At 40.1% G+C, this 15,543-nt stretch overlaps 2 protein-coding genes across 5 annotated transcripts; one reads left to right on the forward strand and one right to left on the reverse strand.

The window, feature by feature from the left end:
• The first annotated feature begins 1,049 nt into the window (after nucleotides 1-1,049).
• On the forward strand, nucleotides 1,050-7,881 carry si:ch73-352p4.8 (cystine/glutamate transporter). 2 transcript variants are annotated; one of them, XM_055006801.1, is made up of 12 exons: nucleotides 1,050-1,166; nucleotides 1,261-1,526; nucleotides 2,780-2,906; nucleotides 2,981-3,096; nucleotides 3,206-3,331; nucleotides 3,421-3,520; nucleotides 3,701-3,745; nucleotides 3,847-3,970; nucleotides 4,069-4,346; nucleotides 5,769-5,887; nucleotides 5,985-6,162; nucleotides 7,382-7,881. In XM_055006801.1, exons 1-11 carry the CDS (start codon nucleotides 1,081-1,083, stop codon nucleotides 6,143-6,145), a joined length of 1,548 nt encoding a protein of 515 aa, XP_054862776.1. In that variant the 5' UTR covers nucleotides 1,050-1,080; the 3' UTR covers nucleotides 6,146-6,162; nucleotides 7,382-7,881. The 2 variants fall into 2 exon arrangements, with proteins under 2 accessions (XP_054862776.1, XP_023120375.3); XM_023264607.3 differs by having other exon boundaries at nucleotides 4,069-4,269; nucleotides 5,738-5,887.
• foxm1 (forkhead box M1) lies at nucleotides 7,838-15,535 on the reverse strand. Of its 3 annotated transcripts, none has more exons than XM_023264604.3 (9): nucleotides 15,365-15,534; nucleotides 14,000-14,491; nucleotides 13,750-13,892; nucleotides 12,283-12,474; nucleotides 12,066-12,194; nucleotides 11,694-11,753; nucleotides 11,205-11,244; nucleotides 10,943-11,115; nucleotides 7,838-10,271 (listed from the first exon to the last, which is right to left on the reverse strand). In XM_023264604.3, exons 2-9 carry the CDS (start codon nucleotides 14,448-14,450, stop codon nucleotides 9,465-9,467), a joined length of 1,995 nt encoding a protein of 664 aa, XP_023120372.2. In that variant the 5' UTR covers nucleotides 14,451-14,491; nucleotides 15,365-15,534; the 3' UTR covers nucleotides 7,838-9,464. The 3 variants fall into 3 exon arrangements, with proteins under 3 accessions (XP_023120372.2, XP_023120373.2, XP_023120374.2); XM_023264605.3 differs by lacking the exon at nucleotides 15,365-15,534 and adding an exon at nucleotides 14,733-14,871; XM_023264606.3 differs by lacking the exon at nucleotides 11,694-11,753 and having other exon boundaries at nucleotides 15,365-15,535.
• Nucleotides 15,536-15,543: the final 8 nt, after the last annotated feature.

The raw sequence follows: 15,543 nt of genomic DNA on the forward strand, positions 1-15,543 counted from the left end.
TGGTTGGTTTTGGGCCACCAGAAAAGGCTTCAATGCACTTCAGCATTGATTCCTCAAGTGTTTGTAACTTCACTGGATTGATAGACGCCATTTTTCCAAAAAATATTCCCTCATTGGGTGTTTTGATGATGGTGTTGGACAGTGGATTCTAAAATCTCCCATATACATTTAACTGGGTTGATACCTCATGATTGTGAAGGCCACAACATACGATTCACATCATTTTCATACTTATTATCTTTCATTGCAACTACTTGCAGATAAGGCATTTGTCTGAAAAACTAAGAATGTAAACTTGCAAAATTTGTCTTGTAGAGAGTTAAATGTTTATTGGATTTAACAGCAGGACTTCCCCCTCAAACATCCCACATTCTGACATCTCTCTGCTATTTCCACCATAACAAACATCAGGTGACACATCATGCTGATCCTTGGATGCACGAGTTCCATCAAATGCCTAAAATACTTCTTGGCATCTTACAGCACCATCGACTATCTGCTTTTGGCTTCGAATGTGTTCATCTTCTAACTTCAGACTGAGTTCTGACTCCAGATGCAATCATTCACACTTCAGAAATGTTGACCGAAGGAACGTCTTGGTATGCACTGTGTGCGGAGGAATGTTAACAAGCTCCACTCCTGCTGATAAAGTGAAGCTGACATCCATACAGTGGTCAGTCAAGTGAAAGTTATGGAAAATGAGGCAGCACAGTGGCCTCCGTCATTTTTTTGGGTTGTTTTGTTTTTCTGTTGTCTCTCAAACTGAGCTGTTCTGAGGCCTGCTTGATCTTGGCAGAACAATTGCATAAATTACTGAACTGTAGTCGAAACCACATGTATGTGAAAACTGAGAAAGAAATAAATTAATCTGATATCAAAACACTTGCCCTCTGTAAAGGACAGTTTCAGATGGGGACAAGATGAAAATGCCGGACTGTGTGAACCTTGATGAAAGCCGCCCCCCTACTGTCAGTGCAGCTGCTTCTACAACAACCCGACTTTTTTCCCCCTGACCCCAAAGGGCCTCTGTCAAGCTGTACACACACATATGAGAGCACATGCACTCTTACAACAAGCACAATGTGGGAAAGTGTCGAGCCTTTAAACTGCTGTAATTACCGACTAAGAATCGGAAGACTGCTGGCTTTGTTCCCTGCTCAGGCTGGGTGGGTAAAGTAGGAGCCAATGAGGGAAGAAAAACATGCAGGATGAGGGGGAGAGGGGCCCATTTGTGACCGGAGTTGTTTCTTCCTTCCACAGCTTCAGGCTCATTCACTCTGTCACCTGCCGCTACAGAGAAACGGAGTCGGCAATGATAAGCAAAGAGGATAGCAAGAAGGAGAAGGCAGATGGGGAGGTGGTGCGACTTCAGAGGAAGATTGGGTTGGTGCCTGCTGTGTCCTTCATCATCGGGACGGTGGTGGGCAGTGGGATCTTCATCGCACCCAAGGGAGTCTTGATGAACAGTGGCAGCGTGGGGCTGTCTCTGCTGGTGTGGGCGCTGTGTGGCGTCCTCTCCTTGTTTGGTAAGTTTTATAATTCACTGCTGTCATGATGAAACACTGTCTGCTTCTTTGCTTTGTTTTTTTTTAAGACTTAAATTATTCATGCATTAATGCACTGCATACATGCATGAGATGCAATGTATATTATGTATGTTCACGAGCACGGACCACACCATTGATTTGAAGCTTGATTGTTCATTGGATGCAAAGGATGACTGGGATGAGCTGATGCAGTGTGGGGGGAGTAGCTTAGTCGGAGATGAGCAGCGGCTCCCAGGCCGGCGGACCTCCTAGGAAAAGGAGAAGACAGAAAACGGAGGCAGAAGTATAGGGAGGGTGGGTGGGACACAAGATGCGAGAATGAACAGGTGGGAAGGCCAGAGTAGTATGTATAGACATATGACAGGAAGGGGAGTGATTGAGGTGTAGTCCTGCTCCTGAACCTGATGCTGTTGATACATGCATGGAACACATCACATCCAATGAGTGCGAGCAGTAATTGAGTTAGGATGTTATGTGATATGGTGCGATCAACAGAGAGACAGCATTATAGGACAAAATAGGACTTTCTGTGCCGGTCAGCAGCCAGGATGAGCAAACCTTTATATTGCTAATCATAGTAATGTACATGGGTAATATGAGGAGGGTCTGCAGCAACCATTATTAGAAGAAATTATGTTTTTGCAGTGGAAGAGCTGCTGTTTTTGTCCAGGGCCTTGTAATTTGGTGCGTATCCTGAGAGGTTCACCCTGATGCAGTCATCCAAGTGGGCATCAGTGAGATGAGTTCAGAACTTCAACTTGAGAATGTTCAAGTTCAACTGAAGGAGATTCAGTGAACTTGGCAGATGGTGCTTGATGTTTACATAACAGTACTTTCCAGGCAGTGCTACAAACGTTGCAGGAGCACTGGGAGCAGTGGATCGCTGCACAAGGAGACTACTTTGACAGGGATGGCAGCAAAATTTAAATCAGGCACAGTTTTTGATTTACTCTTGTAATTTGGTCATACATGATTTGACCTAAACCCTGTCTCTGAATAAGAATATTGATATGGAAAAGCCATAGAATGAAACATATCAAGAATCAAGAACCAGGAAAACAATTCAAAGTGTTTGGACAATATCTTGCAATGTCATGCAATACATGTAGAAGAATTAATCAAATAATTGTGCAAGCATGGCGTATATATATATATGAAAAAAATTGTAGTCTGGTCAATCCATCATATAGAGTGTTTATAGATGCTTTTGATTTGTTGTGTTCTTGTTTTAGGGGCTCTGTGCTATGCTGAACTGGGCACCAGTTTTACAAAATCAGGAGGTCACTACACTTATCTGCTGGAGACACTGGGGCCCCTACCTGCTTTCCTGCGACTCTGGGTTGAATTCTTATTCATCAGGTACACTCAGAAATATCCGTGGGGGATTCTAGAGATGTAAAAACTCCTAACAAATGTACTTTATTTGTCTCCAGACCAGCTGTATCTTCTTATGTGTCCCTGGCTTTTGGTCGTTATGTGGTGGAGCCATTCTTTGCACCTTGTCCTGCTCCCATGGCGCTAATCAGACTCGTTAGTTTCCTCGGATTGAGTAAGTGGTTTTTATCCCTTTTTTTTTTATATATGCAAATCTACTCTACATGTTAAACAAGATGCAGAGCAGTGAATATTTCTTTGAGCAGTTGTTTGTCTTCTTGTAGCGTTTGTCGTGGCCGTGAACTGCTGGAGTGTGAGCATGGCCTCTCGCACTCAGGTCACTTTGACTTTCATTAAGATGTTTGCTCTGGTCCTGATCATCATCCCCGGTTGTGTTGCCCTGGGAAAAGGTGGGAAAATGTGACTGCCAAACTGAAGATGTGACTGCCAAAGAAACTGCATTCAGCTCAGCTTCTCTCTCTTTTTGTATTTTTTGCAGGAAAGACAGAAAATTTCCAGAATGGCTTCGAGGTTGACTTACTTACACTGGACAGGTTGCCATTGGCCTTCTTTAATGGCCTGTATGCCTACGGAGGATGGTAAGCAAGCCCGGTGTAGCACACACTTGTTTCACACAGATGTGAACAGTACTTTACCAAAAATGCTTCAAACAACAAGAAGAAATTACAGTCAGACAAGATGTCAGTATACAACGATTAATAAAACACTCAACAATCAGAACCGTACGCCTGTCTCCGGGCTTTTCCTTTTTCCTTTAGGTTTTATCTGAACTTTGTCACAGAAGAGGTCATAAACCCAAATAGGTATTTTGCGCCTAACATCCGCTCCAAAGTCAATAGATTTTGAAAACCAAGCTGCCGTCAAAATGCTTTTATATCTCTCTGTGTGTATCCTGTCTTGTCAGAAACATCCCGCTGGCAATAATCTGCTCCATGGTGACAGTGACAGTCTTTTATGTGCTTGTTAATGTGGCCTACTACACCATGATGACACCCGCTGAGCTGCTGCTGTCTGATGCTGTGGCTGTCGTCAGTGACATTACACTCCATACTGCATTCAAAAGGAAAAAATCAGAAGGACTGCGACAGCACAGCGCTGGTCTGATGTGGTGTCTGTGTCTTTGCAGACGTTTGCCAACCGTACTCTCCAGGGAATGGCTTCTGTGATCCCTATTCTGGTGGCCTTGTCTTGCCTGGGCGCTCTTAATGGGGGCTTCTTTGCGGTGCCCAGGATGCTGTTTGTGGGAGCCAGGGATGGCCACTGGCCGCCGATCTTTTCCATGATTCATATCCGGAGACACACACCTTTACCTGCAGTGCTGTTTCTGGTAAAGTGCTTGCCACACATTAGAAGCCAGAGATCTAAGCGAAAAAATAGGAAGCACTCTGAAGAATTTACAGCAAGGTGGGTGCCCTGGTAGCGCAACATGTTGACTGGGTGATAAACAGGGGCCATAGTTCGAATCCAGTCCATGGCCCTTTGCTGCTGGTCCTTTCCTCTTCTTCTCCCTACTTTCCTGTCTCTCTTTCACTGATCTCCTGTCAATAAAGCCCAAAAAGGGAAAAAATCTTTTAAAATAAGAATTTAAGACAAGGTGTTCAAGGTCCATTTAGTTGCAACCAAGAATATGTTAAATAGGAGGTATAAGATAAATTTAAATAGCACATTTCCTAACCCTAACCCTCAACTAAAATGCAATGCAATTGTTTTAAGAGTGTTAAGTTTATCCATGTCACAATTATACTGGGTGACACAAGAGAGTTTTACACCTCCACAGATATGATGTCTAGTCAGACAGAAATTCTGGGATAAGATAAGATAAGATAAGATAAGATAAGATAAGATAAGATAAGATAAGATAAGATAAGATAAGATAAGATAAGATAAGATAAGATAAGATAAGATAAGATAAGATAAGATAAGATAAGATAAGATAAGATAAGATAAGATAAGATAAGATAAGATAAGATAGGACATGATGAACATACATATGGATATGTACAAGTATGGCATAAAACTATGTGAGCCGATTTTGAAAAAGCAGAAGTCAGGGGATAAATCAAGAAAATTTCCAAGTTACTAAATGTCTCCTGGAGTACAGTTAAATCTGTCATGTAAATCTGCATAGAGCAGGCTGTCCTCAAAGACTGAGCAACTGTGCAAGAAAGAGACTAGTGAGGGAGGCCACCAAGACACTCATGATTCCCCAAAACCTTCAGCAGCTGAGATTGGAGAGACTGTACATACTGCAACTGTTACTTTACCTTACTTTTTAACAAACTGTCTTCATCTGGACATGAAAGAATCTTTTTTTTGGTCAATTCTTGTCCAGAAAAACAAACAGACAAAAAAAAAAAAAAAAAAAACAAGTAAAATTGACCATGATTCAAAATTAAAAAGTAATAAAGGGGGAAACTTGCAAAGTATATGGAATACTTTTTAAAAAAATCCTATCCTTGCATATCTTAAATGTTTTTAGTGTTAAAATGATCAAAATGTACAGGCTGATGGGAATTTATCAAAATATACATATTCAGAGAGTGCATCAAACTCATTTAATGATTCCATTTCCATATAATAATTATCTGTCTCTATGCTATTTCCTATGTGGAAAGAAATATTGCTTTTAGAAAATTGTTCTAAATGTCAATCAGTTGTTGTGGTGGCATAAGAGCGTAAGACCTAAGGCTTAAAATTGTACAAATAATGTGTGCTTTACTCTGTACTATTATCATTAGATGTAACAGACTGATTGTTGATAGATGATTCTAGCTGTATTGCCTGTGTGTCTCCAGTACCCATTCGTGGTGTTGATGTTAATGACAGGAGAAATATACCAGCTCATCAACTTTGCCTCTTTTCCTCGCTGGTTCTTCATCGCCTTGGCGACCCTTGGGATGCTCATCCATCGATATCGTTTCCCTCTTCACCCGAGACCTTTCAAAGTGAGCATACTGTGCTGAACTTCAAACATTTATCTTTACTTTATTCCGACAAAACTGACCAACTTCTCGTTCATCTGTTCTGCTTCACAACCTAAAGGTGTCTTGGGTCATCGCGATCACCTTCACCTTGGTTTGCTTCTTCATCGTGGGCCTGTCTCTTTATTCAGACCCCTGGAGCACTGGGATAAGCTGTGCTCTCACACTGACTGGGGTCCCGGTTTATTATGTGACGGTCAATCGTTTTCGCTTGCCTCATAGATGGAGACGCATCTTCAGTAAGTCATTACCAGAACTGCCAACTTTTCATTGCGATTTGGCACTAAAGTAAATCAACCAGTCATTGAATGTATTCATTATGGAAGGTGAATACATTCCCCTCCCAAAGTATTGGAACAGTGAGGCCAATTCCTTTATTTCTGCTATATTTTCAGGTGTTTAAATCTGGATCTGATACACAACTTTGAAGATAGCACCTTTTGTTTGAACCCACCCATTTTTCATGTGACCAAAAGTATTGGAACATGTGACTGACAGGTGTGTTTTGTTACCTTGGTGTGTCCTATTACACTGATTAGTCAAAAAATAAATAGCATTCAATGTCAACGTTTAGTTTCAACAACAAAGGAGCTCATCGGGGCCAGAAGTGGAAGGTTTTAGATGGGCCAAGTTAATCTCCAGACTTAAACAATAGAGAGCTGCATTTTACCTGCTCAAGAGAAGACTGAAGGGAGTAACCCCCCCAAAACAAACAACAACTGAAAGAGGCTGCAGTGAAAGCCTGGAAAAGCATCACAACAGAAGAATACAAAGGTTTGGTGATGTCAATGGGTCACAGGCTTGATTCAGTTATTGCAACTAAATATTAAGTTGGTGTTCCGTTGCAAATAATGCTATCTTCTAAATTGTGTATCAGATCTAGATGTAAATACCTGGAAATAAAAGCTGAAATTTTGATCTCTTGCCTCATATTCAGTTTGATGTCAAGTGTTTTCAGTCTACAGCAAAAATATTGTTAATCATTGTTCCAACACTTTTGGAGGGAAGTGTATGTAGCTACAGTATTGAAAGTTGCTCTTTGAATCTGAATGATAGAGAATAGGTGAAGTGACTTTGGTCTAATAAGCTTGTTGATTCTGTAACAAAAAGCTCTCATGTTAACAAGGAACTGAATGAGTGAAATTGAGAAGTCAGGTGCTTTTGTAGAGCAGGAAGGACTGAAAAGCAAATGTACTCCCAGCAGAAATAGTTCCAAAGACCCCATTGTTTAGGATTTACAGTTGCTTTACATTTTTCAGTTAAAGATCAAACCCAAAGTCAGAAAACACAAGCACAAATCTGCTCAGAAATGCTTCAAAAAACAACGAAACCCCCAGGAAATATAAGGCAAACATAAAGTGGGAGATCATATGCTCACGATTAGTTCAGTTTACTGGTGCAAGCTTTAGAAAGTTAGAAATTCTCTTGCATAATCCTGCCTCTCTCTGATATCTCCAGACTACTGCAGCAAGCAGCTGCAGATTCTTCTAGAAGTGGTTCAACAAGAAGTCCAGACATACTGAAGACCCAAAGACAGCCTGCTTTCTACCGACAGACTTCATGGATACCACTTTGACAAATGCTAGAAAACGTATCTTTGCAGTATGAACCAATGTGTTTGAAGTAGTCATTTTGTACTAAAATACTTTAAAGATCCTGTGTAGAGAAAATACTTGAAACAAGTGAAACTATGCTGGAAACAAGAGTATCTGCTTGTAGGACTTTAATTTGAAAAATCTGATCTTAAAACTGTGAAATGTCACTCATCGTGGAAATTTTTCCAGCTTTAACGGCCACTGGCGTAAAAATATACTTGTTAAACTTTCAAAGCTCTGCTATTGATAGTCATGTTTTTCTGTAAAAACTTCTGTATAAACTGATAAAGTGCTTTTAGAATGACAGAGACCATGTATGAACAGTTTCAACTTTTATTCAAATATAAATAGAAATAAGCAGTATTGCTGTGTAGTTTTTCCAGATGAAACATACTGTACAGCGGTTTCAACATCACTTGTACTTGAGCACATCAGGCTGTAAAAATTGCACCTTTTCCATTTACACTGTGACTGATCGAAACGTGCTAATGGTCAAAAACATGACTGAATAAAAGCCCTCACTTATTATTACTGGAGAAACACCAAGTTTAAGGAAACAGAATGAAGCATATGCTTTGAAAACTGCTAGAAACCACAATGCATCAATCCTCGACAGATTAACTTATTGCAATGTATGTAATTACAGGTGAACTAACCTGACACACTTATTAAAGCAATACATTATTATGTGGCATCTTCAGAAACAGTTAAAGACTCTATTCTGTTCTCCAGAAATAGTGATGAGAACTTAATGTCCCCCTATTATCCTGTTTGTGCTTCAAGACAAAAAGGGCATCAAGCATCCTTATTGAAAACAATTACAATCTGTGTTAGAAAGACACAAAATAGTCACTATTTTGCTCCCAAAAATGTAAAATGTAATTGTCACGGCATACAAAATGTCCCTCTGCGGGGTACACAGTGATCCAGAGTTGATACTGGCACAATTACTGACACTTTCGAAAGTCAAGTGATGAAGACAGTTCTACAGTTAACATACAGACACAATCCTATTGCTGTTAGTGCTACTTGTAATACTTGAAAATTTCTCATTACTAATAATCCTGCGTCACAATCTATAAATCTAAGGCGCTTTCACGTGGCCAGCTGATCCAAATGGAACAGAAATATCTCGCTAGTTGATCAGATAATACAAATTTCCCATTTACAGATGTAAAAGCTAAATTATATATTAAAATGTGCAAATCAACATACATATACACTTAGACATTTTTAACTTCTCATGCAATTCCTTCGAGACAGACACGACACGCCGGATAAGTGATAAAACTGAAAGAATTGTGAGGAATGTGAAGAATTGTAGAAGTAGAAACAGAAGTGACATTAAGGCAGTTAATTTCACTAACAAAAACAACGAAAAACAGTAAGCCAGAGATGGAGAGAGACATCCAACAAGTGAGCAGCTTGTTAATGTGACTAAAATGGAAATGTCCCTGTCAGAGATTCATAAATTCATTCCACATGGCAGGCAGAAACATCCAAAGAAGAGCAAAGCAGATGCAAAAGAAAGCAAGCCAAAATAGTCTTGATGTGAATCCAAAAGAGGTCGGCTATTTTGTTGCTTCACTGAGCCTTGTTTCAGGCCCAAAATTTTTAAAAAGTCCAAATAAATGACTTCAGCTGAGCAGAATAGTGCATCCAATATATGTTAATACTGAAATTTGTAAATTCAAATACATTTAAATGACAGAGCTCTTTAGTATATTCATAGATACAAGTTTTTGGAGCTCTACTAGATGTACAGAATATCAAAATACTGACTATAAAGCATGGATTTTTGGATAGTTGGACAGTGAAAGACATTTGCTGCCTTCATTTATATCTGCTTTGCTATTTCAGTGTGCAGTTTCTCTAGAATAGTGTTTCTTTTTTTAAAAAATAACCAGATGCCATGTGAAAAAATGTAATGTGTTTTGGTCCTCGGGCTACTTGAACTGAGGGATGAACTCGGACCAGCTGATGTTGGCCATGCCGAAGTCTTCGTCATCCAGAGCAGAGAAGCTAATGTCCACCAATATCTTGCTCAAGCTGTCGTTCATGGTGTCCAGCACGAGGCCCTCTGTGAGCGAATGGTTAGCCGCTGTGCTGCCTCCCGCCTGCAGCAGCTCCCCGGAGCAGCTACTCGGGCGGCCTCCGATGGGTGACTCGGTCGGTCCTGTTGCTCTGGAGGGAGCGGATGTTAGCAGCTCTCTGGGGGAACTGAACAGAGGCCAGTCTTTAAAAGGAGTGCTGTTGAAGCTGAAGGTGGTGTAGTCGTGTCTAGGGGTGACAGCGGGACCACCTGGTGTGCGAATAGGGCTGAAGTCAAGAACACTTTGGCTCCCTTTGCCCACTGGGGTCACCTTCCAGGGCTCAAGTACATTAGAAGGGGGCTTGCTGGGGGTGGAGGATGATATGTGGCTGCTACTTTTTATGGGGGTCTTGAAGGAGAACTCCCGGTCGGGGCTATCCTGCCTGTAGTGGTGCTCATCCAGCTCAGTATAGATGTCCTGGAATGTTGAAACATCAGAGGCTAGGCCAGAGTCAAAGAAGGTATTATCAGGGCAGAGGATGGGCTCCTCGTGCAGAGAACGAACCAGGCATTGTTTGCGCCGTGAGCAGCTGGCTTGTCTCTTTGGAGTGGATTTGGGAGTCTCACATTTGATTGGAACACACATCTGCTCCTCCTTAACTTCCACCTTAAGGTTCTTCAGAGGAGACATTACCAAAGCTTGGGCGTCACTTTGAGTCACCTGTCAGACATGAAAACATACTTTAACGCTTGCTGTAAGACCCAAATATAGAATTACGTACAAATATTTTTAAAAAATGAGCAAAAAAAACCAAAACATATACATATAAACCCAAATATAGAAAAGAGTGAGCAAAAAACCCCAAAATTACATAAATAAGCATATATTATAAGATAAATCTAGGAAAATAAACTAGAAAAAAAAAAAAATATATATATATACACATATATATACATATATATATAAATAAACCCAAATATAGAAAAAAGTGAGCAAAAAATAGCAAAAATTATATATTTAAATATATAAAATAAAATAAAACTAGAAAAAAAGAGTAAAAAAAATTATATTCATTATATATTTTGCATTTGTATAAATACATTATGCTAAAAAAAATAGCAAAAATTATATCCATATATATTATTTTTGCAATTTTTTTCTACAACAGTGGGTTTCCACAGGGTTAAATATTTACCAGCATCTGCGGCACTCATACTCACATCTCTACATGTAATATTGGCAAAAATCAAGCCAGAACTAATAAACATTTTCTCTGAAAAGCTGTTTTTAAAAGGTGGTAAGTAATGAAATGACTCAGTCTGTTGCCAAGCAAACTGGAAAACATCACAGTTATTCCATTCATTCTGCTATGAAGATCTATGTGTCTTTACCTTTGGAGCTATGCGGACTCTCTTGGTTTCTCGTGAAGTGTTCCGTTTTTGCTTGGAGCCGGTCAGTGGAAAAGGTATAGATGAGGACGGCAGATAGACAGACGAGGTAACGGGAAGCTGGATGGGAACGAAGTAGGAATCGGTTCGAGGGAGAAGAGGTTTCATCTTTCTCTCTGAACACAGAAGAGACAGCCACTCAGACTAGGGCATCTGAATAAACGGCAACATTTCTGTCCATTTGCCAACAAAAGTCCTAACATACCAGAGCCAGTTGGTGTTTTCTTTGCATCCGGAATCATCCTCTTTTGTTGCCATGGAAAATAAGAAGTGACATCACTTTATACAGTCAAAGCATAGTATTAGTAGCCTTGCTGCTCTCTCATTCCGGACAACAATTTAGCAGCAACCTGCAAACTGTCCAGCATTTACCTTTAATGACTGTCTCTACAGATATTTTATGAGTGCACATAACAATCATTAGACAATGCATGTCTCGAAACACATTAGTCTTTCATTGTGACTTTTGCCTTGCTGCCTCTCTGCTGCTCTTATCATCTCCTCCTGTTATAAAAACACATGCCTACACCTTAGGCTTCCAGCTGCAGCTGGTCCAAAAGAGTCTGATGACAAATGGGTAAGGGAAAGTAATAAATTTGATCTCTTTCTGTCCCTTTTTCATCTTCCTCCTGCCTGACTGCGAAGTGAAGACGCTTCCTAAAGAACTGGAAAAAAAAGGGTGAATCAACCTTACTTGGTGGGGAAATAAAACCACTGGCACGGAAACAGGAGCTGTCATTGGGTTACAACCAGGCTACAGAGAGAGATTGAGAGGGGGAAACAAAAGAATCTCAAAGAACTGCATGTGACATCACATTTGCAAAACTGCGAATGAAAAACAAGGACATGGTAAGAGCACTACAAATGTAGAGGAACATGGTCACAACGGTAATATTTATAAAAGCAACAGTCTTTCAAGTTTTTCTCTTTGGAGTAGAAAAAGCCCAAAAAACAAAACAACAGCTACAATACAAAAAAGAAAACTATGAATTTTTAGTCATTTTATTTTTAAATATGAGTCTTCTTCATAGAGATGCAAGGATGTGAAAAGAGTGAATGTGCTCACCTTGTACACCTGATCAAGGGTGAGGCATCGATTGGCCTCAGGCCGGATAGTCCAGAAAGAAACTTTACCATCAGGTGACGTCTCACGAATGAACATCTTATGCAATGACAGGTTATGGCGGATGGAATTCTGCGGTCAGAACATATTTAATGTGTTTAATCTGTCATCTACTGCAATAGATGTTCCCCTAAACACACTTTTATCAGCTCTCAAGTACCTTCCATCCTGGTTTGGCCACATCTCTGTAGTAAGGGAAATGCTCCTCAATCCACATGTAAATCTCTTTCAGTGTCATCCTCCTGCTCTTCCTACTGTTGATAGCGAACTGAATCATGGCCATGTAGGAGTATGGTGGCCTCTCTGCCATGGCTTGCTGAACAGCTTCTGCATCGATATGTGTATTGTGTGCCTGTAACCAAAAAACATTTGAGATGTCACTCCTACTTTATTCACTGTCAGAAAACGTGATAAAAAATCTGCACCTGCAACTATTTTCAAATTCAAAACACACAAAGCATAGATTTTTACCTTTAATTCATCAATTCATTTCAAATACTATCTAAATACTATGAAAGTCACTGAACATCATAGTGGGGTGTCCTTTTAGTGAGACAGACTGGTTAAAGCAGGGGTGTCAAACATGTGGCCAGGGGGCCAAAACCAGCCCACCAGAGGGTCCAATCTGGCCCGTGGGACGACCCTGCAAAGTGTAAAAATTACAGAGAAGACACAAACTGCAAATTCTAAATTTGTAAAATGATGAGTTTAAAAATAATGTCTAGGCCATGACAAGTTGTTTTGATATTATAGTAAAATACTAGATTGTTCATTGTTGTTTTGTCGTTCTGGCTTATTTTTGTAATATTTTGTCTTGGTTTTGTCTTTTTTTTGGTCTGATTTTTGTTATTTGTCTCATGTTTTTGTCGTTTTGCATTTCCTTCTTGTCTTGTTTGTGCTTTTTGTCTCTTTTGTTTCTCGCTTTTGTCATTTTTGGTCTTGTTTGTGTCATTTGTGTAATATTTTCTCTCGTTTTTGTCATTTGTCCATTTTTTGTCGCTTTGTAATCTTTTTTTCTAATGTTTTGTCTCGTTTTTGCTTTGTTTCGTGTCGTTTATCTAATTTTTTGTCGTTTGGCACCTCATTTTTATAATATTTTGTCTTGTTTTTGGTCTTTTGTTGTCTGACTTTTATCGTTATGATCAGAAAGTAAAATACTATATTGTTCAGTTCCAGATACCTGTGACTAAATGTTTTGTATCTTTGTAGATACTCTGTGATCTGGAAGTTGTAATGTGTAAATGATAAACTGAGGCATAATATTGCTGAAATTGAATTTATTTTCCCTTAAGAAATTTCAGGTTGTTCATAAAGTTTTGAAAAAAGATAATTCCTTAAATGTGAACATTTTCAGAATGTGCTTTGTTGCACTAAAACAAAGGAAAAATGTTGGAGTTGTGGTTATTTAGAGGTTATTATGCTGTGATTTGACTGGTCCGGCCCACTTGAGATCAAACTGGGCTGACTGTGGTCCCTGAACTAAAATGAGTTTAACACCCCTGGGTTAAAGGCTGCCCTTTAGGAAACATGCTAGGACATGTCACAGATCAGCATTTCCTTCACACAAGTTTCTGTTTGCACATCATCAGTAAAAATCACTAGGAGATGACAACAAGAAGCAGCTGACCTGAAAGGTTTGTGCAGGTGGGTTTTGGTTTTCCTTGAGAGGCATCTGTTTGGAAGGATCCGCTTCAAAGGTGCATGTGCTCATTTTGCCCAGCCACTGAATATTGGTGAGGCTGTCATCTAAAGGCCCGCCATCCTTATTTACTAGAAAAGGAAAGTGAAAAACATTATTGGGTACACAAAGGAAGACTTGATTTACATATGTTTAGAAATTGTAACTCCAAACTTATACTTAAATCCCATTTCCATACATGGTTTAATTCCGGTGAGAGGTTTGGCATCCAGGGAGTCAAGTATAGTTTCTGCTTTCACTGTCTGTAACGCTGCAGTTTGTGTAGAAGCATGTTCCTCTTGAGCAGCAGGCTGACAAAAACCTCCACTGTCCCGGCTGCCATTCCCACTCAGAAGAATAAACTTGTTCGGGCCCTGTTCACCGCACTCTTTGCCCTTAGCAGTGAGGGCTCCAATAACACTCTGAAGGTCGGCTGTTTTGGGAATGACGACCACCTGAGTGTCAGACTTGGAAGGGTGATCCATAATGCGGATACCATCAGGGAAGCACTGACTGGAGGCTGACTTTGATGGCTCTTTGGATGCTGGCGGACCAGACTGGTTTTGTGACTCAGCTGCTGGCAGATCATTTTGCTGAAAAGGGAGTTTTCTTCTTTTGAGGATCAGGGGTCTCCTTGGGCTCCGTCTCATTGTCAGATCATTGAAATGCCCTCTTGTTATCCACTGGTAATCTATACAAAAGTGACACAAAAACACGAATATGAGAGTCTGAACAACAAAAAATTGATTTAACACCTGTTACACACCGGGATAAAAAGTCTACACTACCTAGAGTCATGCTAACAAACCGTGCCAACTAGAATTACCGGTAGATTAACGTTTAGCCAGCTAGCAACAGTTAACCGTTCAACTCGTATTACTTTGGACCGTCACGAAGAAACCTAATCATGACAAATACTAGTTACAACATACTGTACAGAAGGACACAATGTTCTCCAGATGAAATTCAGGTCCTCGTTGTCCGTATGTCGGTTATTTTAGCTCCACAACTGCCCAGTTAGGAGGCTAACTAACAGATATCAGTTAGAGATGTTTCCTGGCGACTTGTCACTTCTAGAACAACAGTCGTTAGCTGCTTACATGTCTGCAGTTGACGACGTTTTGTTTTGTTTTTTTTATTTGTTTGCCGCTGACTAACTGGCACACAAAGGTATACTTAGTTTATCAAAATATAATAAAATAGATAGGACATTCATCAAATTTTGCACTGATAATCCACCACAAAGGCCACTGTCTAGAACATATTTCATTATATAATATGAATAATACATGAAGATGCCATTTTCATTCAGGAAGACACTTTTTTGACACCAGTGACATGTTTTAAGCTTCGAAATAAAGCTATTTCATATGCCACCGCATTCGCCTTCTGGTTTGTCTCGTTACACGTGAACAAAAGACACTTTAGCTGCTGCACCTGGCGCACCAAGCTAGCTTTCCCTCTGCTAACGTTAGCCTCAGCGGCTACAAGTGGTAGGAGGCTAGGTTAGCTACGTGGCTAACTATGCTATTACAAGGAATAGCAAAGCCAAATAACGCCCAACCTTCATGTCACTGCGATGTTTCAGGCGATTCCGCTCGGCTGGACTCCGACTAGAAGTTGAAACATTTGATTCATATTTTAGCCTAAATCCTCAATATCAACAACACCCTTTTATTTGATGTTATTTACATGCCCGTCTCGTCTGCTCAGTAACGTTTTTGAATTTTGGCGCTGTGGGTC

The sequence above is a fragment of the Amphiprion ocellaris genome, chromosome 21, assembly GCF_022539595.1.
Source record: "Amphiprion ocellaris isolate individual 3 ecotype Okinawa chromosome 21, ASM2253959v1, whole genome shotgun sequence".
NCBI classification, from domain to species: domain Eukaryota; kingdom Metazoa; phylum Chordata; class Actinopteri; family Pomacentridae; genus Amphiprion; species Amphiprion ocellaris.

Coding starts and splice junctions, on each gene's coding strand:
- si:ch73-352p4.8 (XM_023264607.3), top strand. CDS start 1,081: ATGTGGGAAAGTGTCGAGCCTTTAAACTGCTGTAATTACCGACTAAGA. Junction 2,907..2,980: donor GTTGAATTCTTATTCATCAG/GTACACTCAGAA, acceptor ATTTGTCTCCAG/ACCAGCTGTATCTTCTTATG. Junction 5,888..5,984: donor TTCACCCGAGACCTTTCAAA/GTGAGCATACTG, acceptor CACAACCTAAAG/GTGTCTTGGGTCATCGCGAT.
- foxm1 (XM_023264604.3), bottom strand. CDS start 14,450: ATGAGACGGAGCCCAAGGAGACCCCTGATCCTCAAAAGAAGAAAACTC. Junction 11,754..12,065: donor CCCTTGATCAGGTGTACAAG/GTGAGCACATTC, acceptor CTCTCTCTGTAG/CCTGGTTGTAACCCAATGAC. Junction 10,272..10,942: donor GAGTCCGCATAGCTCCAAAG/GTAAAGACACAT, acceptor CATGTCTGACAG/GTGACTCAAAGTGACGCCCA.